The sequence below is a fragment of the Vicugna pacos genome, chromosome 32, assembly GCF_048564905.1.
Source record: "Vicugna pacos chromosome 32, VicPac4, whole genome shotgun sequence".
NCBI lineage: Eukaryota > Metazoa > Chordata > Mammalia > Artiodactyla > Camelidae > Vicugna > Vicugna pacos.
In genome coordinates this window covers 19,835,435-19,859,311 of record NC_133018.1, presented here as the reverse complement: position 1 = coordinate 19,859,311, position 23,877 = coordinate 19,835,435, and the positions used below count along the sequence as shown (strand labels likewise).

Here is a 23,877-nt window from a genome sequence, read left to right as displayed (position 1 = left end):
CCCATGTGGTGGCCCGACAGTGCCTTCCAAAGGGACTCTGAGGTCATCTTTACTATATTCCGTAGGCACTGGTCCCCACGTAATGAGGATTTACCGAAATGAGGGATGTGGTCACTTTCCCAGGCCTGAGGCTGGGTCCCAGCCGTGACAGCGCTGGAGGTGAGGAATGGATACCGGGGAGTCGGCCTGTCTGCATCTCCTTCATGTACATGACAGGAAGTTCAAGAAGGCTCAGAAAGGAGGCAGAAGTCGAAGCCTCTGTCCCTCCAGTCTGAAGCTCCCCGAATTCCCCACTGCTGTTATGGTCTTTGTGTACCACTCCAGATACTTCGCTTGGCTACTTGCTAAAAGGAGGCTGGGACTGGGAACGGCCCTGCACACTGCGACCAGAGGTCCGGAGAGCCTTGTGAAGAGCTGAGCTTCCAGTCCGCTCCAAGGTGAGAAGAGCCTTAACTGGCTTCCGTGAACGGTAAGCTCACTTGGACGGATGTGCTCCGGTCTTCATGAAGAAATGAGGCAGACCTGCTGTCTCATAGTGGCCTGCTCACCTCCTGGTTCATTTTCCTACTAGTGTTATGCGTAGACTCCAGATGTGTTCTGACAAATCAAGCTACTAACCTTGCCTGGCCCCTCTCCCCCAGCAGTCTGTAAGGTCGAATCCAGCTTGAGTGATGGTGTCAAGCAGATTCACAACCAGGTTTCTGAAACACCTCTTATGAATCAACACACGGAATGATGCATGTATTTCCACATCAGAGCGGTTACCTGTCAGCACACAGTCCATTGAGCTAATGGGGTAAACGGGCAAGTGACTTACTAACATGTGGAATCCTTCTCCACCTTGCTTGCTCTTATTCTCTTAACCTGACTAGTTAGGCTAACTGACATCTCCATGTCACTGACCAGTGACCTCCCAGCAGATGACAGGGGAGCACTAAATGCCATTCATGTTTGACTCAGTTCTACAGTTTTCCATAAAAAAATTCCTTATTAGTATTCATGCTTTTTTTCAAAAAAAATTTTCATTTCTAGTATTTGATACAGTAAGACACAGTCACACAGATGTATAGCTTAGAAGGTGACAGGCTTCTAACTCCGGCCCAGGTCAAGAAGCAGAACTCCGTCAGCTGCCCAGAAGCCCCTCCCAGCCCCACAGCACAGTGACAACCCTCCCTCCCCGGAAGGGCCCCTGTCCTGCGGAAATGACGTCCTCGTGTCTCTGTCTGCACAGTCCGCTTGCCGTGTGAGACCTCGGCTGTCCCCGGCACGCACTCCCCTCACAGCCCCGCTCCTGGAAGCGCCCGGCAGGTTCTTTCAGTCGGAATCTGCAGTCCTTTCTCCGGGCTCAGTTTTACTTGATTCCCACTGTTCTCTCAGGAGTTTCTTTTTCTCTAGCGTTTCCTTTGCTCTTTTTTTCCTTTCTTGCTTTCTCTTCTCTGCCTCTCGTCTTTCTTTGCAGACAGGACTGTTTTCGCCGTTGTAGAAAACATCCACTTTCTCCTGCAGGATTCTCCGTGCTAGCTTTCTGTTCTGATCGACGGATCTCGTCTGGTGGCACTGTAAGAGATGATATTTCATCATGTGGAAGCCAGCGTTCTGGGCAGGACCTCAGGAATCATTAAATTTCAACCTCGACCCTTCACAGAGGGGGCAGGCCCGCAGAGGCAAAGCCACTTGTCGGGAGTCCCAGCGGGTCAGTGACAGGACGAAGGCCCTGCCTTCCCCCCCAGCTGTATGAGATGGCTTTCACTGACTGTTTCATTATTGGGAGTGTTGTGTTTTTTAGAAGTAACAGTGGCTTTCAAATGACTTAAACTCCCCATATATTTTTTAAAGCATCAACCAGTGTGTCTAGCTGGTGGCCAGGGAACAGGCCCTTTGTGTGCACCATTTATGAACACAGACTTCTGTCTGAGGGAGGAGAGCAGCCTGCTTTTAGTCAGCTGTGATATTCATTGTGTAACAGTGCCGGTACGATGGGCGGGTGCCTTGCAAAGCTATTTGATAAAAGAAATCCTGTGAAATTAGGGTGACAGAATAGTACTAAGAGCAGACGTGGAGTAGGTTATATAAAACAGGCTAAACACATGAACTGCGTCATTTCAGAATTTTGTTTGTTGCTCATGAACGCCACTTTTCCCGAGGAGGAACAGAAAAGGGACTGAGGTTTTAACTAGCGTGCTCTTGGCTCAAAAACATGGCAGCCAAGAACAGCTGTTGGGAACAGACTTTGGGTTTGGTCTGAGTTGACTCCTGCAGCTGTAGGAACCGCAGTGCCTCAGATTCCACATCACCGAGTGTGGGCCTCTGAGGATTAAAAGAGTTCATGCAAACTGAATTTGCTTAGAACAGCACTGGCCACGCTTACACGAGAGGTGAGTATCTGCTAACCGTGTCGTCTGGCTGGTATAAGGAGACCTGCCCCTGCTTGCTCCCCTGCACCTCGAGGCCAGTGCTGCCTTCGGGGCCCTGTGGGTGCAGAGTGGACTAACAGACCCACTGAGAGGCAGCGGGGCCACAACCAAACCAGAAGCAGCAAAAAGCACCGCACCAGCCTGCCCTGGGGGCGCCAGCGTGCCGACAGCTGGTGGGACTCTGATCAGAGCTTGGCTTTCTATACTCAGCAGGAAGACTCCCCCTGTGGCCAGCGTTTCTCCTCTGAGTGCTGAAAACGGTTTGCTTCTGTTACCTCACTCAGTCCTCCCTCTCCAGAGAGGTACGTGTCACTGACATTTACCAAAGGGGACGGAGGGACACGGAGGACGCGCCCATCTGAGCAGCCGGCCAGGTGGCTGAGGGCTGCGACTGCTGGCGGACAGCCCGGGCCCGCGTGCTGCAGGGGACCGGGCCCAGGCACTGCCGCAGAGCTGTGTGCAGCCCGGGGGCTCCACCAGAACCGGGGTGCCTGCCAGGTTCAGGGACGGCAGCAGTCAGAGCCTGGCTGCAAGGATCCCGGAAGGAGGCTCCTGAGGCCGTGCAGGAGGTTCCCCCCGGGAGGAAGGCTCGGGGCGGAACACGAGTCCTGCAGTCCCTCTACTGCCCGGGCCACAGTGAGAACACACCTCGGCCGAAACTGGGTGACCCCACAGCCTCCTTCCTCTACCTTGACGACGATGCCCGAGGGGATGTGCCTCAGCACCACGCAGTTGCTCGTTTTGTTGGTTGCCTGGCCCCCTGGACCATGTCCTTTTACGAACTGCTCTTCGAGTTCACGCTCATCCAGGGAGAGCAAAGCAGGGCGGTCCTTCTTGCCTGCCACCTGGACCGGAGTGACCACCGTTCCCGGGGAGAGCAGCGCTGGCTTCTCGGGGAGCCGGAGCCCCCACGGCACCATGCACACCCTGGTCAGCCGGGTGGGAAAATGGAACAGACCCGAGGTGCTCATGGCTGCTCAGGACCTGAATCAGACAGAAAGGACAGCCCTTCAGGCTTGCTTGCTCCCAGGATTATGCTTCAGGTTCTAAGACCCCCTTTTATGAACCATTTCAAAAGATGACCACCCGTTGGGCAGGCAGCGGATTTGGGAAATGACTGCAGACAGATTACTCAGCAACACACGCCTCTCTCCGGCCCGGCATCACCCACTGTGCTCTCAGCAGTGCACGCCCTGCCAGCTGATAAATGTTTCCTTATAACAGACCAAAAATATCTTCAAAGCACCCAGAGGTGCTGTTTTCTCAGGAAGGAGAAGCTTTCAGTGTGAAATTCAGAAGAACGGAGCCGTAATTTGATAAGGAAATATTACATAGCACATCAAGCAAGAATTAGGATCTGAGTCAAGTGACATTATTTAAATGTGTGAGAATCTTTGAAATCAAAATGGAAAGACGACAGTATGTGATAGTCTATTTTATAGCTGAGCTTAAACAGTCTGACGCAGTAAATATCACTATCAATCAATGTCATGATTGTTGTTTTTTGAGTGTTTCCAGTTTCATGGATTTGAATAGGAACATCTGTTCCCTCGGAAGCGCTGCCAGTAACGTGATCCAACTGGTACTCGTCGTCAGAGCTACCAAGTCATCTGACTTTTCACTAAGGTGCCTGTTAGGCACAAAATACCGCGCGGGGCACAGTGAGTGCTGTGAAGTCAGAGAGCTAGACGCTGTCTTCATGGAGCTCACAGTCTAGCCGGAGAGAGAAGACATTCAGCAAGAAAGCAGCACTGAACAAGGGGTTTAAATAACTACTCGCGACTAGCATAGGGCTGAAACGTCTTCGTCGACACATGAATGGTACGGAGGGTAACAGCCGTGAGGATATGGAGAGCCCCACAGCACCTGCTTTTCTTGAGGGGAGGAAGGCAGAGGATCTGAAAGGCATTAGCTCTTTTCAGAGATCTGCATCCTCCCCCTGCAAGTGCGGGGGGAGTCACAAGCTTGGACCGTCGCCTCACCTGGACGACGGGGGAACAAGCCCCTCTCCACGCAGCCCACACAGGCGTAGAGTAAGATCAGAAAGCGGTTTTCTGGAGAGGGCTTTGCTGATTCCTCTGACGGCATGTGACTGGTTTTTAGCAAAATCTTTCTCGCCCAGGTGGATTTGGGGACCTACCACTGCGCCACTCGCTTGATACTTCCTGATCGAGGATTGTCGGGGCACCAAAAAAACCCCCAAAACCAAACCAAACCAAACCAACCCCGCAAAAAACCCAGATGTACTGCTCTTTTTAACAACTGGTTCCTGTGAGGCCCTGAACAGCTTCTTTCAACTACTTGAAACCTTGTGAACTCTAGCTCGTGGCAGCGGGCCTCGAACTCAGGTAGCAACTGGAGTTCACCTAAGCCAATTTTTTCGGCCAGAGTACCTTAACATCCACCAGATTATTTTACCAGGTTTCTCTGCTCATTTATCTTCACCCCAGTTGACTGCTGGCCTCGACTGGGCCCAGCAGTGGTTGCTGGATGAGCACCGAGGAAGCGTAATGCGGACACACGCCATTAGGCGTTGCTTCCTTGTAAATAGGGACATGTTCTGTTATGTGAAATCTAAGTGCCTGTCTTAGTTATCAGTGCAGGTGACATGGGCCATTTTTAGAATGAACATTCTTTGTCTATCTCTACTGTATCTATGGAAAATATATATAATGAAAGCCTTACGCCGACGTACAGTTCTGTGACTGGAATTATGGTCTAATTTATATCTTCTTTGTGAAAAGTATGGTGTTCAGTGTGTTCCGTCGGTCCCAGTGGGTGATAATTAAGGAGGTGGTGGTTCGAAAGGTGCTTGGTGGCTACCAAGGGAGGTATTTTGAAGCAGAGTATGCCAGGGAATGTGGTGCTTTAAAAACTGGTTTTGTTTAGTGTGTGTGAAATATTCCACAAGCATCCTCAGGAAAAGATAAACGATAAACCCAGGCATGTTCTGTGAAATCTCTACAACAAAGAATCCGCTCCCCTTTAAAGTCGTAATGCGATGTCCAAAATTTCCCTCCTCTTATTTCTGCTTTCTGTCCACAGAACAAGATTCCTTTGTGTATCAGACAGTGTCTAGTCCCTGGATTAGATTCCTGATGGAACAGGAGCCCGGTGCCCCTCTTTGGGGTTTCTCTTCCGCCAGGAAATCGGACCAGGCGGGACAGCAGGGGAATATAGTGCAGTGACAAAGGAAGGAAGGAGGTCTGAGACAGGGCGAGACGCCCAGACAAAGGGCTGAGAGGAGAGCGCTTTTATCAGCTGCTCCGTCACCGGCCCACTGTTTCACATCTACCTTTCTGCCCTAGTTCAGAGCCGACACACACGGGAAGGTCTCCCACCCGACTGGAGTTCAAGAAAGTCCCCAGGGTTCAGTCACTGGCTGCTTTGTTTAACAGCTAATTTCAACAGCCTATCGGCCAATTCCAGATACTTTTAGTATCTCCTGGAGCTCTGGCCCTACTCCAGGGATGGCTAGAAATTACAAACACACCCACGGTTCCACTTCCCGAAAGCCCAGAGAAGAATACGGACTGGATTTCAGGTTCTGTGATACCCACAGAGCAACCCGAAGCCTTTGGGGAACAATAAAAGCAGCTCAAATTAGAACTCATCGTGACATTATAAAAGAGAAAAAGAAGAATGGTAACAAGCCGTGCGAGGAAGGGGAAGCCAGCAGTCCGGACGTGTGCCCTGATTCCTTCCCGTAACTGAGCGTCAGTCCCAGGCCGGCCCTCCGCCCTGGCATCCCCTCAGCTCTCCCCCTCGGAGGATGGTGTCTGCACTCAACAGCGGACTGCGATTCAGGTCAAAGCCTCTCTGACTCATTCAAGGTAGAGATAACAAGGCTGAGGCCTTTACGACAGCGAACGTTAACTTGCTCAGTGATTATTTTCAATACCTACTGCATGCCAGGCCCAGGCCTCAGTGAGTCCCAGGAGCCCAAAGCATGAAAGGAATTCAGACGTCTGTGAGTAAGACACATGCCAGAGCCTGGAACGGGGGCCACGCTGTGGACCAGTGGTTCTCACTACACTGTGGCCCGGGGCACCTGGAGCGCTGCCCAGCGGGACTTGGAACCTGCACCCTGTGAGGCACCTTTCTTTCTGACGGTACCCAGCTGGCACACAGTCCCTCCTCCGGCTTCCACGATCAGCCCAGACCAAGGCAGACGCCTCGGGCAGGGATGGCACAACCCGAGCAAACCAGCACAGGTTGAAGCTCGATGCAGCAAGGGGAGGCTTGTTGCACCACAGCTCGCGTGCTCTGGAGAGCAGTAAGCGGATGGTTTGTGTCTCCAAGACAGAGAGGGGTATCTGGATTGGTTTTCAGGCAGACATAGCATATCAGTCTCTGGGCCCACGTTCTGGATGCCATTTTGCCTAAATTCACTGTTCAGGTATTTTTAAGTAAGGCAGAGTTCTACTTTCTCTTAGCCACAACTTTCATGGTGTGTCAGCCTTGCAGAAATGTCATCAAAACTGAGGAAGGAACAGATGTGGAGATTAGCTGAAATGGGGTACTTTAGGAAGAATGATTGTCAAAGCTCTCACCGCTCAAACGTTCACGTGTAGACAAATGTCCTGGGGACCTTGTTAAATAGGATATGGCTCATTAGGTCTAGGGTGGGGCCTGAGACTCTGCATTTCTGACTAGCTCCCAGCTGAGGCGGTGGCTTCTGCAAGGCTCTAAGGCTTGCCTGACTGCTCGCTGTGGGCCCCAGGATCAGGATGGGAATGATGGAGACAGAAGAGGTGTGAAGGAGGGTAACAGGCAGGAAAGGAAACCATTTAGAGAAAAGAATTAAATGAATTATCGATCTGAGCTAAAAGAGAAGATGAAATGGTGACAAAGGGATTGAGAAACTGGGTCATCTGAAAAAAAAAAGAAACACCAAAAATGTTGCTTCTATTGCATTAATGTTCTAGAACAGCACTATCAATAGAAACAGAGTGCAAGCCACATGTGAAATTCTAAGTTTTCAAATAGTCACAGTAAAGGTAGTAAAAAGCAATGGATGAGGTAAATTTCAGTATGTTTTATTTAATCCAGTATATCCCAAATATTATTGTTTTAACATGTAATCAATATAAAAAGTTATTGAGATTTCTAAAAAATATGAGGTCTTCAAAATCTGATATGTGGCCACACTTCCAGCACATGTCAGCTTGGACTAGCCACACGTGCTGGTGGCTGCCGTCCTGAGTGGCAGCAGCAACAGAACTCCTCGGGAGCCTGTTGGGAATGGAGACCCTCAGGCCCCACCCAGGCCTCCTAAATGAGAACCTGCATTTTAATAAGATCCTCAGGTGATCGGGAGGCGCACTGAAGCCTGGGAGGCACCGCGGGGACAGGAATTAGCAAGTTCTTCCCGCTGCTGGGACAGACGCTTTCAGAGTGTTGTTTCCCATGCTTATAACACCTAAGAAGCTGAGACCAGAATTCAGGAGTGCCGAGCACCTGCTTGTCATGGTCTTGTTTCCCCTCCCCAACAAGGAGGGTGAAATAGGTCTTAAAACAATGACCTAGTCAATGGTGAAGGACCAAGCACAGTGAGCTTGGGCAGACCGATGGGCAATATTGCAGCTTTAAAAAGACAAAATGGCCAGCTGATGGCACCAGAAGCTAAGTGAGAGAACAATTTTTCTGAGAAATGCTTAATAATAATTCATGTTTCAAAAGTGTGTTTTGGAGCTCCCTGCCGAATGGGAGTTAAGCTAAAGCAGCCTTTCTTTCTCTCCCTCTCACATCCAGCTCATCCTCCTGTTCCAGTTGCTCGAAATCCTTATGAGGGCTGGAGCACCTCCTCAAAGAGAACCACTGCAGCTTGAAACACACCCTGCCATCTCCTAGGCTGGGGGCTTTACATGGGAGATAAAGCACTGTCACCCACAGTGAGTGTTTCCAGAGAATTATTCCTCAAATAAGAAAAGCACAATAGATTGAACAGGAAAGGGCAGCAGAGCTCTTCTTAATTTGGGGGAACGAGGAGACTCTGGTCTGGTCTAAACTGAACAGGCTTACCGCTGCACAGTTCAAGAGACAAAGTGATGAAGCCGATAAAGAGAAAAGCTTTCAGTTCATACAGTACTAACATCCTGTCTCTTTTTTTTTTTAAACAGAAAACTTTGAATCCACAATTGCACTTGGCCTATTTGGGTGCATCACTGTGATTTCCTTCTATTTATGGCATCTAACAGGAACTTTATAATTTACCAACTACACTAGTAAAATAATACAGGAACACACAAAAGCAGCAAAAACAACATTCCACATTTTCCTCTAAAAATGTCAGAGACTATTACCATGAATGATGCCTTGTATTTGTTTAGGATTTAGGTTTTTAAAGCACTCTGAAATACGTTATATTTCATGCAAATAAAGAAAAGAAGGGATACGTACTATGTGGATAGTTTCAGGAAGACTTATTTTGGAAGAACAGTGGGTATTCCATTGTTTTAAACTAAATCTGTCCTTTCTACTGCTTGTTTCTTTACCTTTCAGAGTATCTCCAGATCTGTTACTCCTCCAGCTCCTTAAAAAGCGTCAGCTCGTTTTTCTCACCTTCTCTTCTTGACTCTCTTCTTGTCACTTTTTTGTCCCTGAAAGGCCATCCTGCTTTGTAGTCAGTGTGACCTGCGTCAGTGTCTCGACTCCATAATCAACTCACTGTGACTCTGGCTACATTTCCGCATCTGTAAAATGGACATAATACCAGCTAGGTTGAGAAGAAAGTCATATGTGTCACCACAAACGTAAAGCACTTGGTAGCACTTCAGATCCCTAAGGTACAAAGCTCAGGAACCTCTTGTGGGCTTACCCCATAAGCCCAGTTTGCAAACTGACTATTTCATGGATTTTCGTTTGAGAAGCTCAGAGTAAAAGGGCATCTAGGACGTGACCTGCAAATTATTATAGGTGGTATGGTCCAATTTAAGAAATGCTTGGAAACCATGAAATTACCAAAGACATGCTGTTTGGTGAGGTCATAATTGTGGTCTATGAAATCATGGGCCAAAGAGATAATTATGATGCCAAGAATAAAGTTTGACTTCCCTGTAGGTTCAAAAAGGTAAAACTTGAAAGATAAAAACTACCTTCATCAAAGTAAGTCCTGGTTTAAACATAGAGATCTTTAGGAATTATCTACCATAGTAAGAAAAATCATAAAGGACAGGGAAGATGAAAAAAAGTTGTACTTATATGTACACCTGATCATTTCCTTTCATGTTTAATGGTTAAACTATAGATTGAAAGTTTCAGAGTTCCTCATTTTTCCTATGGATAACTGCCCTTCCCCAACTCCTACCAATGACAAGCTGTCTGGATATTAAAAATGAGTGACACAAAGTTAACACCCAGGTTAACATGTTAAATGCCTCAAGCCATTAGCAGCCACTGTTACTGAACAGCTTGATCTTATCCCAATCAGAATGAAAGCTCTCCACTCAAAACTGTCAATGTGAAGCCTTCATGGCAAAAGAGAAATAGTTGAGCAATATGATGTTATAATAAAATCATATGGTAATCACATCCTTATAAGGCCATAAAATAGTGGTGTAAACTTGCATACCAGTAATGTAAAATCTCCAGTATGAGATGAGTGTGGTTAAATTAGATGAAGTTATTATATTTAATATATACTTGAAATTCTGGTCTTCTATTTCTGTTTCCTGTATACAGAAATCATTTCCATGGACTTTAAAGACTACCTCTTTAGCTGTTTATGAAACTTCTCTCTAGTCCATTTAGTCCATTTCCAAAGGAAATTTCTACTCTGAATTTGTAAAAATTAAGGCCCTACCAAAGAGCTTAACCTAAGTTAAGAAGTGTGGTGTAAATTTACCAAAATATTTCATATCAGCTGGTTAACAAGGTAACTCTGATAATCAGAATATTAGCTCCTGAACATGTTGGCTTATTAAGACATTAATTTTTTTTTTAAGTTACCCAAAATCACGCTGCCAAAAACCAAAACCAAAAGATACACAAACTAAACAGAGTCCATCTGATTTTGTAGTGAAAAGCAGTGATTTCCTGCCCCTTGCATGGTTAGGAACTAATCTCTAGTACTCCATTTTGGGCTCAACATTTTTCTTGCAAGGAAATGCACCTCTCTCTGCCTGGAGCTGTCTCAGGAATCCACATTTTTAGTTCTTCTGTGAGTGCAATATTCTACGGTGTCTCAAGTAATAGATTTTGTAACTAACTGAAATTAGTGATATAACTGCCTTTTTTTTTTTTTGGTGGGCTTGAAACATGGTCGCTGAAATAGAGCCATGTGCTTAAAAATAGATTTTTGTTAGGTCCTACACGAACATAGTACTGACTGGTGAATTAACACAATTGGGGGAAGGATTCAATTTATTTAAGCTTGAAATCTTTCATACACGAATGGGGTTTTGGATAGATTGAATTTTTACTGTAGAAACAAAATTGGTACATACTCCTAGGAGGCTCAGATCAGATGGAATGCCTCTTGGCAGATTTGTCATTCCAAGGGCAAATAATATCTGCTTCACCCTGGTTTCTCAGGCACACCTAAGTGACAAGGATGGCGAAGTCCCTCTACTGTGGTGTGGGCTCAGGACATTTGGAGGGAAATCTAAGAGCTGGAAATACCTTACAGGTTAAGAACATTCAGTCTGAAAAACCCCGTACTGAATAGTGTGTATGAGACGGGCTGGGGACCGGGGGGAAGGAAGCGGGTTCTCTGTCGTCCTTAAAGGTCTGGCAAAAACAAAACACCCTCTCTGCCCAAACAGGCCGCGCTGCTAATAGTTCCCTAAGGCTCCGCCGAACAAGGAAACCAGGATCTTTCCATTTGTCCTCGGGCCTCGGTGGAACGGTTTTCTCCACCACGGTGGGCTCTCCTCCTCTCCCCAACCAAGTCTGTGAAGAGCCCCAGAGCCGACCCCCACCAGCCTAGGGTAAGCCAGGTCCAGGGAGAATTTAGCTCAGGGGCCTGGCCGGCTTCACCTCACCGCCCGCGGGGCCTCAGTCAATTGGTTGCGCGACTCACGGTCGCAAACCGGGAAACTCAGGGTTCCCAGCTCCAAGTCCTCTTGCCAGAGCCCCCGATAATCGTGGGCAACCGTGTGGGTGCCTGGCTTCTCCGAAGACGCTTACCTGGCCTCAAGACTGGCCTCTCGTCCCCAACCTTTTGGGGTACCCGGATTCGCCGCAGGACCTGGATCGCAAACGCGGTCCCGTCTGCGCACGCGCCGTACTCCTACCGCATCTTCCCCTCACCAGCCTGAGGCCTGTCTTACTAACTGCGCATGCGGGAAGCAGAGGCTTCTTTTCCCGCGGAGCGGCAGAAGGTTCCCCGAGAGCCAATCAAATGAGAGGACTTGACATCAACCCCGCCCCCTCTTGTTTCCCAGGCGTCTGACATCCCTCTAGGGTGAGAACTGGCGGACGGGACAGGGGAAGTGGACGCGCGCGCCGCAGCTCGGCCGTCCCCGCCCCCTTCCGAGCAGCCAATCGCAACCAAGACGCGGGGCGCGCGCACGCTCCCTTGAGTTTAACGGTCGCGAGAGGCCGCTCGCCCGACCCTGACATCGGCAGTGGGAGCGGCGGCCAGGTAAGGGGCCGCCGGCCTAGGGGAGCTGCTGGTCGCAGGGGACAGGGGACGCGACGTCGACCCTTGAGCTTGCTGGCCGGTTAGGGTGGGGGAAGACGACAGTCACGAGACACATCCCCGCCGGAGCCCGCGGGCGTGTGGGGGCTTTACCCGCGGCTGTACACCTTTTCTAGACTCAGTGCCCTTGAGTGACGTCCGAGCGACCCAATCGCAGAGCGCCTCTCCCCGAGGGGCGGGGGGCTTGAGGGATTTCTCTTTTTCTGTTTTTTTTTTTTTTTTCTTTTTTTGACCAGCTTCCTGGGCTTACTTTGGGAATTACCGTTGTAGTTGTTGGAGGGGTTGCTTTCCCGCCGGTCTCCCTGCTATCTACATTTTAGGCAGCTGGCTACGTGGCTTCTCCCACCCTCGCCTTCCCACTTTAACCCGAGAACCGCCACCAGCACTTGCAGTCTTCTGGCTGTGAGTGCGAGAATGTCAGGATTTGGCCTCAAAACCTGAAATCAACCCTTCCTTCCTCCCTCGGGCTCCCAACAAAGCAAACTCCTGGGTAACTTTTATATTCTCAGCACACAGCGATCTTCTTCTTACCTCTAACTCCCTTTTTTTGCTAAGACCTGGGGGCCATCAAAAGAGTCATATTTTGTTGCTGGGAGGTAAAAATGACTCTGTTCTTATATCCCTTTTCCATCAGTTCTTAACATTTTGCATCGTACATCGGTTTTTAAAATTTCTTCCATCCCCGGCTCTCCCACCTCCCTCCCTCCCCACCTCCATACTCTGCTGGGGAAGCATCCTTGCATTTCAAGTGGTTTTCCATCTGGATCTACTGCATCCGGATTAACTCAGCGGGGGAAATAATAGATGGGGTCGCATGCAGATCCACGTCCCTGGAGAGCTTGTGTTTTCCTGGTAGAAGAGCACGGTGATTTGAATCAAGGTATTTTCGTTACCATGTGGAAGGTGCAGCCCCTGACTTTTTCAATACCCCATTTGTCGTTGGTGATGGGCTGAGTCACTGGGGAGAAAAGCATTTAGCTAGGTCGAGTTACCCTTTGCTTTCACACCTGTCCCTGAAGGAAATGGTTCCTTTATGAGCTGATGTATTCAAGGCTGTGCTTTGTAAAACCAGGCCCTAGAAAGTGGGAACCTAGAGGAACCAGAATAGTAGGTAATTTTCCTCTATTGCACTCCCTAAACTTTCCATTTGATAAGCAGCATAGGTTTTCTTTATTCTTTTTTTTTTCTCCTTGTTCCTTGGCTCTTTTTTGTTTTGTTTTTGGTACCCTTTTTTAAAAATTGAAGTATAGTTAATTTACAATGTTGTGTTCACTTCAGGTGTACAGCACAGTGATTCAGTTACACATGTATATGTATCTATTTTTTAGATTCTTTTCCTTTATAAGTTACTAGAAGATATTGATTATAGTTCCTTGTCCTATACAGTAGGTCTTTGTTGTTTATCTTTTTGTATATAATAGTGTGTATGTGTTAATCCCAACACCTAATTTATCCCTCTCCCCTCCACTCTAGCTCTTTTTTTTTTAAGTACATGAATTCTCTAAGAAGGAGGCATATTATTTGACTTGTTATAGCCAATTTACCTCTGTACATATAGCTTCAGTTAAATTTTAGTTGACTTGGCAAATAGTTTATTTTTAAAGAAGTAATTCATGCATAGAGTACAGAGGTACTCTGTGTATATATTACCACCTTCCAGCCAGTGGGGAAACAACCATTGTTAACAGTTTAATTGGCTGTTTTCAATACCAAATTAAATACTAAGTAGTTCCCATTCATCTATTCACTGTATAAATCAACAAGCTTGAATACTTAGTAGAGTTTATTAAACAAGACATGTAAGTATTTCAATTGTTACATAGTAGAATTGTGTCTGGAACCTTGATTATTAAATACATGAAACTTTGAAATCTTACCTGAAAAAACTAATTCTATTTCAGCAACTCACCATTATTGTAGATTTTTTATTAAGATGTAATTCACATGCCATAAAATTTACTATTTTGAAGTGTACAACTCATTGATGTTTCGTATATTCACAGAGTTGTCCAGCCATCACTGTTACCTAATTCTAGAACTTTTTCTCTCCAGAAAGACACCCCTGTTTTGGGAACTCCTGTTCTCTCCTCCCAGCTCCTGGCAACCATTAATCTCTTTTCTGTCTCTATAGATTTGCCTGCTCTAGATAATTTGTATAAATGGAATCATACAATTTGTGGCCTTTTATCAAGCTTTTACTTAGCATAATATTTTCAGTGTTCATCCACATTGTAGCATAAATCAGTACTTTACTCTTTTCTAGGACTGAAAAATAATTCATTTTATGGATATGCCACATTTGTTTATCCATTCATCAGTTGATGGACATTTGGGTTGTTTCTGAATTTTGTCTATTATGAATAATGTTGCTATCCTTAATGTAGATTTGTATAAAAGGATCAAGGTTTCCAGAGTCTTGAAAAGAGTTACTAGGTTTAATGGCTTTTTGTAATAGTATTTTTTTTCCCTCATTCATTTGCAGACTCTCTTGTGAGCTTGGGATATTTCACAGTTCTGAATGTCAGCAACTGAAAATGCCTGTAGACGCTGAAGCATCTGAAGATGACTCGGATTCAGTTTCTTCAAACAGTGAGAGCCTACATTTTCAAATAAGAGAGTATAACAATTTCTGTACGCTATGGAAGATTTTGACCTGGGGAAACCTTTACAAAAAACATCTTCTGTAGAATCGGATATAAAAAATTCTTCCCATTCTCTTGGACTGAACTTAAATACTAACAGGTAAGAATGGGATAGATTTTTTTTGTTAATGTGACAACAAATCAAAATAACTTTATTTGCATAGTTTACCAGTTTATCCAAATAGTGTCTTAGTTACTGATTTTGTTTAAAAACCCCAAAACTATGCCCCCAGAGACTGTTTGGGGGCCCATTGTTTAATAAGAATAGTTTCAGCACTTTCATGTTCTTCATTCTCCCAGAGATGGACTTTGGCGTGGGGAACACTGAGGGGAAAGAACTTGTCTTGCTAGTTGTAATTTTCTTTACTTTTTTTGTTTTGTTTTTTGTAAACTACAAGCATATCTTTAAATGTTAGTTCCCTAAAAATTGTTTCTCCGTTTTGAAATTAAGAGGACAAATAATGTTTCATATTGCGGAAGTACCTCGCCAGTCTGGAAGGTAGCAGCGAAGCAAGCTAAAAAAAACCGGCTCTGATTTGACAGAGGAGATGCTATCAAACATTGCATTTTATACATTTTCTTTTTAAAACTGTCCCATGTTTGGTTTGTTTTTAATCAGGGCCTGTTAACTCTCCTTTTGTACATAGTCTGACAAGCTTGATTATTTGGTTTTTAAATTTACAGTAGCTTAAAAACAGCAGAGACAGGGACCAGTAGAGAGGGCATCACCTGTGAAGAGCAGGTACAATAAAGCAAAAACACAGCAGCTGGGGGCCTACCCGTAAAGGAGCAAAGTTACACACAGTAATAGGTCTTGAAGAAATTGTATATTGTAAATAAATTAATTCCTTAAAAAATTTGTTCATCCTCTGCCCTGTCAGGAGGAATTTATGGCAGTTTACAAGAATATATACAATCAAAGGAGAAAGCATAAATTAAAGTAGGGTGAAAAGGGGGGGGGGAAGCATGGGATGTGGTCCAGAAATGTTTGCCAACGTCATCTATCCCGCTTCCTGAAAGCTGGCCGTGCTTTGTGTTTCCTGTATTATTTGGCGGCCTCTTTGAAACTCACTGCTAGAAGCAGCTCTTTTTAGAACTTAGTGTTCGATTTTCTCGGTGGAACCTAAATGTACCTTTCTAATGAAAATTACGGAACTGAACTGTCTCCCTTTTTTTAACCTGAAAGTTAAATCAGTCAGATTTAACTTGATTATAATACAACTAGAATTATGTTTTAAGCCTCTAATGGACAACATATTTATGTTCTTTCCCTTGAATTTTTATTAATATTTTCTCTGATCCGAATTCTTTATTATTTTACTATTGTTTTCATTAGTGTCCTCTTTTTTACAAATTGTTTGTGAAACAAACCGGAGTATCAATAAATGAATGAAAGTGACCTTTCAGTGATTTAAATTTAAGTAAATTTTAATGTCCTTAATTGTGCTTTGTGCTTTTATAAAACAAATCTGAAGTAAACTGATCTCAAATTTGGAAAAGCAATCCTGGAAAGAATCAGTGCTATTTTGTACACTGAACAGGCTGAATAAGTCCTGAATATTTGCTGCTAATGTGCTTGGCACTGCTTTTATTCAAAGACACTGCAAAGATAAGCGTCAGTTTATCACACCCAATTAGGGGGATCCAGTTAACAAGACTTGGCTGTAATTCTGGGCAATGGAGAAAGAATCCCCATTCCAATAAAGGGCTGTTCTTAAAGTGGGGTGAAATAATCCTCTGGAATGATTTAGATCTGAGTAGCTTGGAATTTTTCTTATTTTTATTTAGCAGAAACTTTTGTTTTCTGCTGGTACTTTGGAGTGTTCTCTCACTTATGAAGAAGGTCCTTCTGTTGTGTTCTTAAAAGTAAAATTAAGTGCTGTCTGTCTTTTCACTGCTATTTTCATTTCATGGACAAAGTTGTGATCAGATTTTCAGCAAATGAGGTGCCATTAAAAAGGATTAAATATCAGTAGTTTTGTACTGCTCTGCTAAATCTTGAACTGCTGAATTATTCAACACTTTGATAGAATGAAGAAAACCATTTGAATTATTTATGTTTCAGCAGAAGTAGTCCCCACCTTAGTACAAATGGGGTATCCTCTTTCTCAGGGAAGACCAGACCATCTGTAATTCAAGGTACAGTTGAAGTCCTAACCTCTTTAATGCAAGAGCTACAAAACAGTGGAAAGACTGATTCGGAACTTTGGAAAAACTGTGAGGTATCTAGTTTTGTTTTACTTTTGAAATTAAAAAAAAAAATTCTACTTGTAAATTTGCCTCTACTAAACTCTAAATTATTAGAAATTTATATCTGAAAGAGCATGACACTTTAGTTATTGCTAGAATAAAGTGATTAAGTACATTAGTAAGGAACAGTATAGAACAGATGTGAAAAAGATGACCAAAAGTATGTTTTAACAATATATTAGTGATCACACATTCTAATTTTTATTTTAAATGTGAGCTAAAGTATTGTCTTTTTTCAGAAAAATGACAATTTCAAAATGATTAATATTGTTATTATTTCTAATATTTTAAGTAACTTATACAGGATTGTCATCATTTTGTAAAACCTAAATCCACTGTGAAATATTTTGAATGCTCTAATTATAAATTAAGGTTTCTGTCTTAATACATTGCCACATTTAGCTGTGCTACATTGAGTTATTGATTGTTCAGGTCAAGTGGTTCTTTCTTTGGTCTGTAGGTTAAACTGTGATATAAAAATTTAACAGTTAAGAGAATACTTACATATAAATCTTATTTCATGGAATTATGCCCAAAATAGATTTTAACAAGGCAAGATTTGGTAATGCTTTGTAGAAATGTATAAAACATTATTAAGTTCTTTATTTACAGAGCAGCAGATTTTGTTTTGTGTTAATCATGTTTTTAAATATAATTTGTGTAATTTTTCAGGATGTAGAATAAATGGAATGAAATATTACCTGTTTAAGAATTTGGTAGCAGCCATCCCCAAGTGTAATTACTTATATTCGTTATCCATAATCATTGAAATTAAAAAAAGTGACTGAGTATTATGGCAAACTTAAAAATTGAGTTTTAAGTTTTGAGTTTTTTAGGGGGGGTGTAATTAGGTTTATTTACTTATTTTTTAATGGAGGTATTGGAGATTGAACCCAGAAGTTCATGCATGTTAGGCATATGCTCTATCACTGAGCTATACCCTCGCCCCAGAATTTTTAAGTTTTTATACTTTTTTTTCCATATGACAATCTGTATGTTCTAATGCAAAAGACCTATAAAATACCATTGTAAAGTTAATGTAACTAATAATAGAATGTTTCATGAACTGTTCCCTCTAATATACTCATTAGCTTATAATACCTAAATTGACAAGCTTTAAAAAAAAATGAGACATTGCCTCAGTGTGGTTTGACTTCTGGCAAATTCATGTTTAACTAGAAATTGTTACTTTTAATATTTGAAATCAGTATCTTAAATCAGAACCAGAATATGTTTGTGAATTTAAGGCGCAAGTTATTATAAGCCAGAATACTAACCAGCTACTTACATCTTTTAACATTTGAAACAGTTTCTTTCTTTCTGTCCTTCCTTCTCCTGTGATCTAACAGATTATTTTTATTACGTTTAGTATTAATTGACTACTTTAATTTTGTAATGTAGGCATATAATTGATTATTCAGTGAAGAATTTGTTAAGCTATTTCTTACTTTGACAGAATATGAAATACACTTCTGGCCATTTTGGTAAAATTTCTTGGATTTGTATTTTGTGTTTTTGTAGCCTACCAAAATAAAAGCTTCTGATGCTTTAAGGTAGTGATTTAAAAAGAAAGGGAGGGTGAGGATTGTGCAAGTCTTATTCTTGACTCTTCCCTGAATTTCACGTTTATATATTTCTTTTGGAATAGTAACATCTGATTTCTACCACTTGTAAGAAACTAATCTAATCTACATTATTAAAACAAAACACTCAACCTTCCACAGAGCTCTGGAAGAGATCTGGAGATAATCTGATTCTTTAGAATTCCTTTATAAAACCTCTCTCCTGGAATTCTTGTTTATCACTGCTTAAACTTGGGAAGGTTATATATTTTAGTTCGGTCAAGAAAGAATCTTTTAACACATTTACTTATAGAAGTACTTTGATACATTCTTAAGTACTTGCTAATACTTCTGTGACTGTAAGAAAATTTTAAAGCGCTTCATTAACTAATTTGTTTTAATTAGTTACTTTAGCATTTTGGCACTACTGTATATATAATAGTAATGGTTGTATAATAATTATTATTATAATACCTACCATTTTTTGAGTGTCTATTTGCCAGGTAGTATACTAGACACTTTCTGTCAGTGGCACTCAACCTTATTAGACCCAAAGCCCTCTTTATAAAAGTTTTCTAAATAACTTCAACTTATATTGTCTTGAAATAAAATTCACAGATCCATCCACTTTTTAAAAAATTGATGTAATGTCCTAACTGTGATGTAAAGGAGGAATAATAGTTATTTATAATAAGAGAACATGTATTTCAATATATAAATGCACAGGCACATCTACACTGGAAAATGTAATGAAGCAGTCTGGTGTTGACCTATATGTAGACTCACCGTGAATGCAGCAGCTGTCAACCCAGCCTGATACAGCTTCTGTGTATTGATGACCCGGCACTGCAGTTGGTGATGATTTTCTGAAATGATGACTCATGGCTGAGCAAATTCTGAAACAAACTTAACATCTTGATAGTTGCATTCTTGGACAATTTGGTGATTTGAAAACTGCAAAGTATATGTAATGTTTATAATATAAAACAGACACAGGACAGTTCTTTATTGTAGGGGGCTGTTCTGTAATTTGCATCCCTGGACCCTGCCCACTAAATGCTGGTGGTGCTCCCACTGTTTTTATGACAACCATGAACTCATAGATTTTCAAAATAGGGTACCCTGTTGAAATCACTGCTTTACATGCAACATATTTAAATTTAAAATTTAATCCTCCCAGTCACGTATAAGGTGTTGTAATTCACATTTTTTAAATTAGGAAATTGAGGCACAAAGAAATGAAATTTTCTTGTTGGGGACCACATAGGTTGTTAGTGGAGAGGTGGGAGTCAGACTTAGGAAAAAGCCCGTGGAATATTTACCAGGCCAGACTACAGAAATCCCATTCGGACTAACAGCATCAAAAACCTGCGTCCAGGGGAAAACTTGAACTAGATGCCCATATGCTCCAACAATATGTAAAATACAGGAAGTATAAATTATTTAGTTTGAAATGAATAGTAACACTTCTTAATAATTAAGTGAATAATGTTCACTGTAGCCATAATGTTCTTAAATTAGTTTATTTAAAATTAAAATGTTAACTATAATATCTGACTGGGAAAAACAAAATCTCCATTAATTTATAGTCTGAATGAACTCTATTCATTTGTATCCTAAACAGTAAAATGATTATAAGGATGTGATTAATATCAAGTGTCTCACATACTGTGATCCATTTTTAAAGTAAATTGTTATTCTGTTATCCCTATGGTTTAGTTTTACGTGAATAATAACTTTATCAGGTTAAAAATAACCCTAAAGGATTGCTTTAGTATAATTGAAAAAAACTGTTGCCTGATTATTTCTTTTTTGTTTTGATTATTATTAAGATACTTAATATTGTAAGTAAGCTGAGAGAGTAAGGAACTACATTTGATCTAGTCCACCTTGTCCTGAAGTCAGTTGTTCTAGAATTGATACTTCCTATCAGTACCCTTGTATTTCACTTTAAGGCTTCCTTTCTAATCTTGAATTTTTCTCCCCTTTACCTCAATACTGAAATACAAGTTTCAGCGTAGTTCTGTTATATTATGGTATATAAGTGGCTTTCACCACTAACCTGAAGGGTCTCTGGATTGTGTGAAGTTCAGCTTGCAATATCCATTTTTATACACTCGTTTAGACTGTGTATTAGGGAGCCCATTCTTAATTTGGCATTATGTCCTGGGTGCTGGAGATGGAGTAGGGGCAGGGATGGGAGACTGACAAGTTGACAAAGTGAACAAATGAGATACTTTCTGGTTGTGGTAAATGCTGTGAAGGAAATAAGCAGGATACTGAGAAAGACAGTAACTGTGAGGATGGTTTGGGAAACTCTTCGAGAAGATGATAATTAAGCTGAAATAGCAGGATGAGAAGAAGCCAGCCACGTTGAGAGCTGGGGAGAGAGCTTTCCAGGTAGAGGGTACAGTAAGTCCAAAATTTTTGAGGTGGAAGACAACTTTAGCATGTTCAGGAAACAGAAGGGAAGCAGCGCAGCTAGTGTGTCGAAAATGGGACAGAGAGACTTGAGATGAAGTTGGCAGGTGTGTGTGAGCCAGAACCACATGCAGGGCCCTGTAAGGAATGGCTGGAGAGCTTTTACACAGGGAAGCTGGTTGTCACGGTAGCTACTTATTGACATGGTATGTTATTGCATATGGGCTATTACTGAAAGTAGACAGGCGTTTAGATTGAATTCAGCCTCTGGAGAACTCCACACCCCCTCTCCTTCCATGTTTTGGCTTAGTCTAGTTACAAGAGCACTGACTACTCTGGGGGGTCAGGATGGATCAGGATGTAAAAGTGGCTGTGAAAGAAAGGAATTGTAGGCTGCTTCCGTACATTTCCAGAGTCACTTTTATTTCTTTTTCAGCCACAGTGTTTTAAAACACTTAAACATGTGACTTTGAAAAGAGTAATTTTACTTGAAGAACAACCAAATTAGGGGTCAGATTCTCATAATACCAAACTATTTGTTTTAAGATGTGCAGTTCTTTTTCTGGGTCCAGGTTAGTGTGTAAGAAAACCATTAGCTGTTATGAGGAAAGTAAGAGGAACTTAAGACAGATATAAAGTACACCTACCAGCAGTTCTTGATTCATCAGAAGTGATGGCAGATGACATAATATTAAGATGCTATATGAAAAATAAGATTTGTCCAGACCTTCAAATTTGCCCAGATCACAGGTCATATGGGAAAGGGGAAAACAACCTTAAAAAACTAAAACTAGAGTTACCATATGATCCAGAAGTCCAACTTCTGGGCATATATCTGGAGAAAACTCTAATTTGAAAAGATACATACACCCCAGTGTTCATAGCAGCAATGTTTACAGTAGCCAAGACACAGAAGCAACCTGGATGTCCACCAACAGATGACTGGATAAAGAAGCTATGGTATATTTATACAATGGAATACTCTTCAGCCATAAAAAAGAATGAAATAATGTCATTTGCAGCAACATGAATGGACCTAGAGATTATCAAACTGAGTGAAGTCAGACAAAGACAAATATCATATCATATCACTTATATGTGGAATCTAAAAAATGACACAAATGAACTTAATTTATAAAACAAAAACAGATTCACAGACATAGAAAACAAACTTATGGTTACTAAAGAGGGAAGAGAGGGGACAAATTAGGAGTTTGAGATTTGCAAATACTGACTACTGTATATAAAATAGATAAATAACAGATCTTACTGGATACCGCAGGGGGCTATATTCAGTGGCTTGTAATAACCTATAATGAAGAAGAATAAAGAAGTATAATTAAATAACTGTGCTGTACACCAGAAACTAATGTAACATTGTAAATCAGCTATACTTCAATAAAAAAAAAATTAAAAAAGAAAGGGATGTCCAAGCCTATGTCCTCATATTTTTACATTGAATATAATTTTATTACTTACTTACCTATACTTTTTACATTAAAAATACATTTTAAGAAGGCTGTTTCCCACTGGAGGAATATTTCTGTGAAATATTAGGTTAAAATTATTTTTAATGAAAATATTTTATAATTTAACAGACCAGGTGGTTACAGCTATTCAGTTTGGTGGAAAAACAATGCCAAGAGCAAATAGTTGCTCAGCAGGAACAGTTTCACAACCAAATTCAAGTAAGTTGTTCTTCATATTGATTCTTATATTGTAAAATTTGCAGAGGAACCAATTCTTTGTATTAATTTTGTTTATAAACTAAAGATAATGCACATATATCATCTTTAGAATAATATCTCTTATTTTTAAAACAGTATTTTAAAGATGGTTATAAAAACGTGATGTTAATTTACTTTCTTACCCAAGTCTGTCACTTTTTATTTTCAGCGTATACAGGAGGAGATAAAATATTTAGTGAAGTTACAGACCAGTAATGCTTCCTGGGCTTCCTATGATAAAAGTTCTTTAAGCAGACAAATATCTTCAGAAAGTCAAATGGGTTTTTTTTCTGAAAACAGTGAAAGAAATGAATCTGTTATCAGTTATCCTAAGTCTGAAGAACCCGAAATGCAGCAAGAAACACCCATGTCACAACCAGACTGCAACGTGGAGAGCAGCTCAGTGAGCAGCGGGTATGGTACCCTTTGTGTCTCAGAACTAAACACCTACAGATCTAAGGGCCCTCAGGAGTTCATGGAGCACACGGAGGCTTCTGAAGAAGGGTTCGGAGCACCTGTGGTGCGGACGGAGTCACCTGCAGATAGTGTAAAACCCCGGAGTTTTTATATACATACTAATGAAGAGTTCTGTGCATCTTTAAAGGAAGATATTCCCATTTTTCCTGGTGAATTTGAACACAATTTTCTTGGTGAAAATAAGATTTCGGAAGTATACAGTGGAAAAACAAATACGTAAGTAGAATTTCTCCATCACTTGAAGGGAGTTTTACTTGTTTATTCTATTTATAATAAACTAAACATTTTTGTTTAGTAAATAAAGCTGCTTTTAGTTGGACGGTGATGGAATGAGATGTATTTGAATGTCTATCAATTTTATCAAATTCTTTTACTTCCTGTGAAAAACTGAAATTAAAGCATACTGCAGCATGCTAATATCTGTCTTCCCATTTACAATGTTGTAAGACTACTAAAACTCTTGAAGTGGGAGGTCTTGCCAGAAAAATACCTTTTATATTTTGTAGTCACTATAGAGTTGCTGAAAATTAGCATATAGGATTGTATCAAAAAGTGGAATTTTGCCAGACATGTTAATATAATTTGAAACCAAAAATTATATACAATCATATTCATTTTTGTTTTGTATATATAAGGAGAGATTTTCTAAGTTTATTGACATTTTGAGTGACCCAGGGAACTTTTTAGTAAAAGAAACTTTGGTTGAATGTTTATAAAGCAAATAATCATTAAAAATTTTTA

General features: G+C 41.8%; 2 protein-coding genes and 1 long non-coding RNA gene across 15 annotated transcripts in view; 2 read left to right on the top strand and 1 right to left on the bottom strand.

Annotated features, from left to right (window-relative positions):
• Positions 1–29: 29 nt before the first annotated feature.
• On the top strand, positions 30–8,308 carry LOC140690995 (uncharacterized). Of its 2 annotated transcripts, none has more exons than XR_012066423.1 (3): positions 30–159; positions 325–437; positions 8,169–8,308. It is a non-coding gene; the product is annotated as an uncharacterized lncRNA (long non-coding RNA). The 2 variants fall into 2 exon arrangements; XR_012066424.1 differs by having other exon boundaries at positions 325–469.
• On the bottom strand, positions 991–11,695 carry MTRFR (mitochondrial translation release factor in rescue). Of its 2 annotated transcripts, none has more exons than XM_006209545.4 (4): positions 11,544–11,695; positions 8,912–9,109; positions 3,104–3,398; positions 991–1,557 (listed from the first exon to the last, which is right to left on the bottom strand). In XM_006209545.4, the coding sequence occupies exons 3-4, from the start codon at positions 3,383–3,385 to the stop codon at positions 1,315–1,317; spliced, it is 525 nt and encodes a 174-aa protein (XP_006209607.2). In that variant the 5' UTR covers positions 3,386–3,398; positions 8,912–9,109; positions 11,544–11,695; the 3' UTR covers positions 991–1,314. The 2 variants fall into 2 exon arrangements, with proteins under 2 accessions (XP_006209607.2, XP_072809577.1); XM_072953476.1 differs by lacking the exon at positions 11,544–11,695 and adding an exon at positions 9,235–9,315.
• The window catches only part of MPHOSPH9 (M-phase phosphoprotein 9), a 49,391-nt gene continuing 35,016 nt past the window's right edge, over positions 9,503–23,877 (top strand). For 3 of the 11 annotated variants that reach the window (XR_004186083.2, XM_072953475.1, XM_015243784.3), the window contains exons 1-5: positions 11,843–12,000; positions 14,540–14,799; positions 16,765–16,921; positions 22,531–22,620; positions 22,829–23,352. Coding sequence is in view for 10 of the 11 variants with exons in the window: in XM_072953475.1 (XP_072809576.1) it covers positions 14,696–14,799; positions 16,765–16,921; positions 22,531–22,620; positions 22,829–23,352 (875 nt within the window). In the remaining variant the exon portion in view is untranslated. Of the gene's footprint in view, positions 9,522–11,840; positions 12,001–12,915; positions 12,938–14,539; positions 14,800–16,764; positions 16,922–22,530; positions 22,621–22,828; positions 23,353–23,877 lie in introns of those variants that run through there. The other 8 variants (XM_031670129.2, XM_031670127.2, XM_072953474.1 and 5 more) reach the window with 7 other exon arrangements.

Coding starts and splice junctions, on each gene's coding strand:
- MTRFR (XM_006209545.4), bottom strand. CDS start 3,385: ATGAGCACCTCGGGTCTGTTCCATTTTCCCACCCGGCTGACCAGGGTG. Junction 1,558..3,103: donor CCTCGGGCATCGTCGTCAAG/GTAGAGGAAGGA, acceptor CATCTCTTACAG/TGCCACCAGACGAGATCCGT.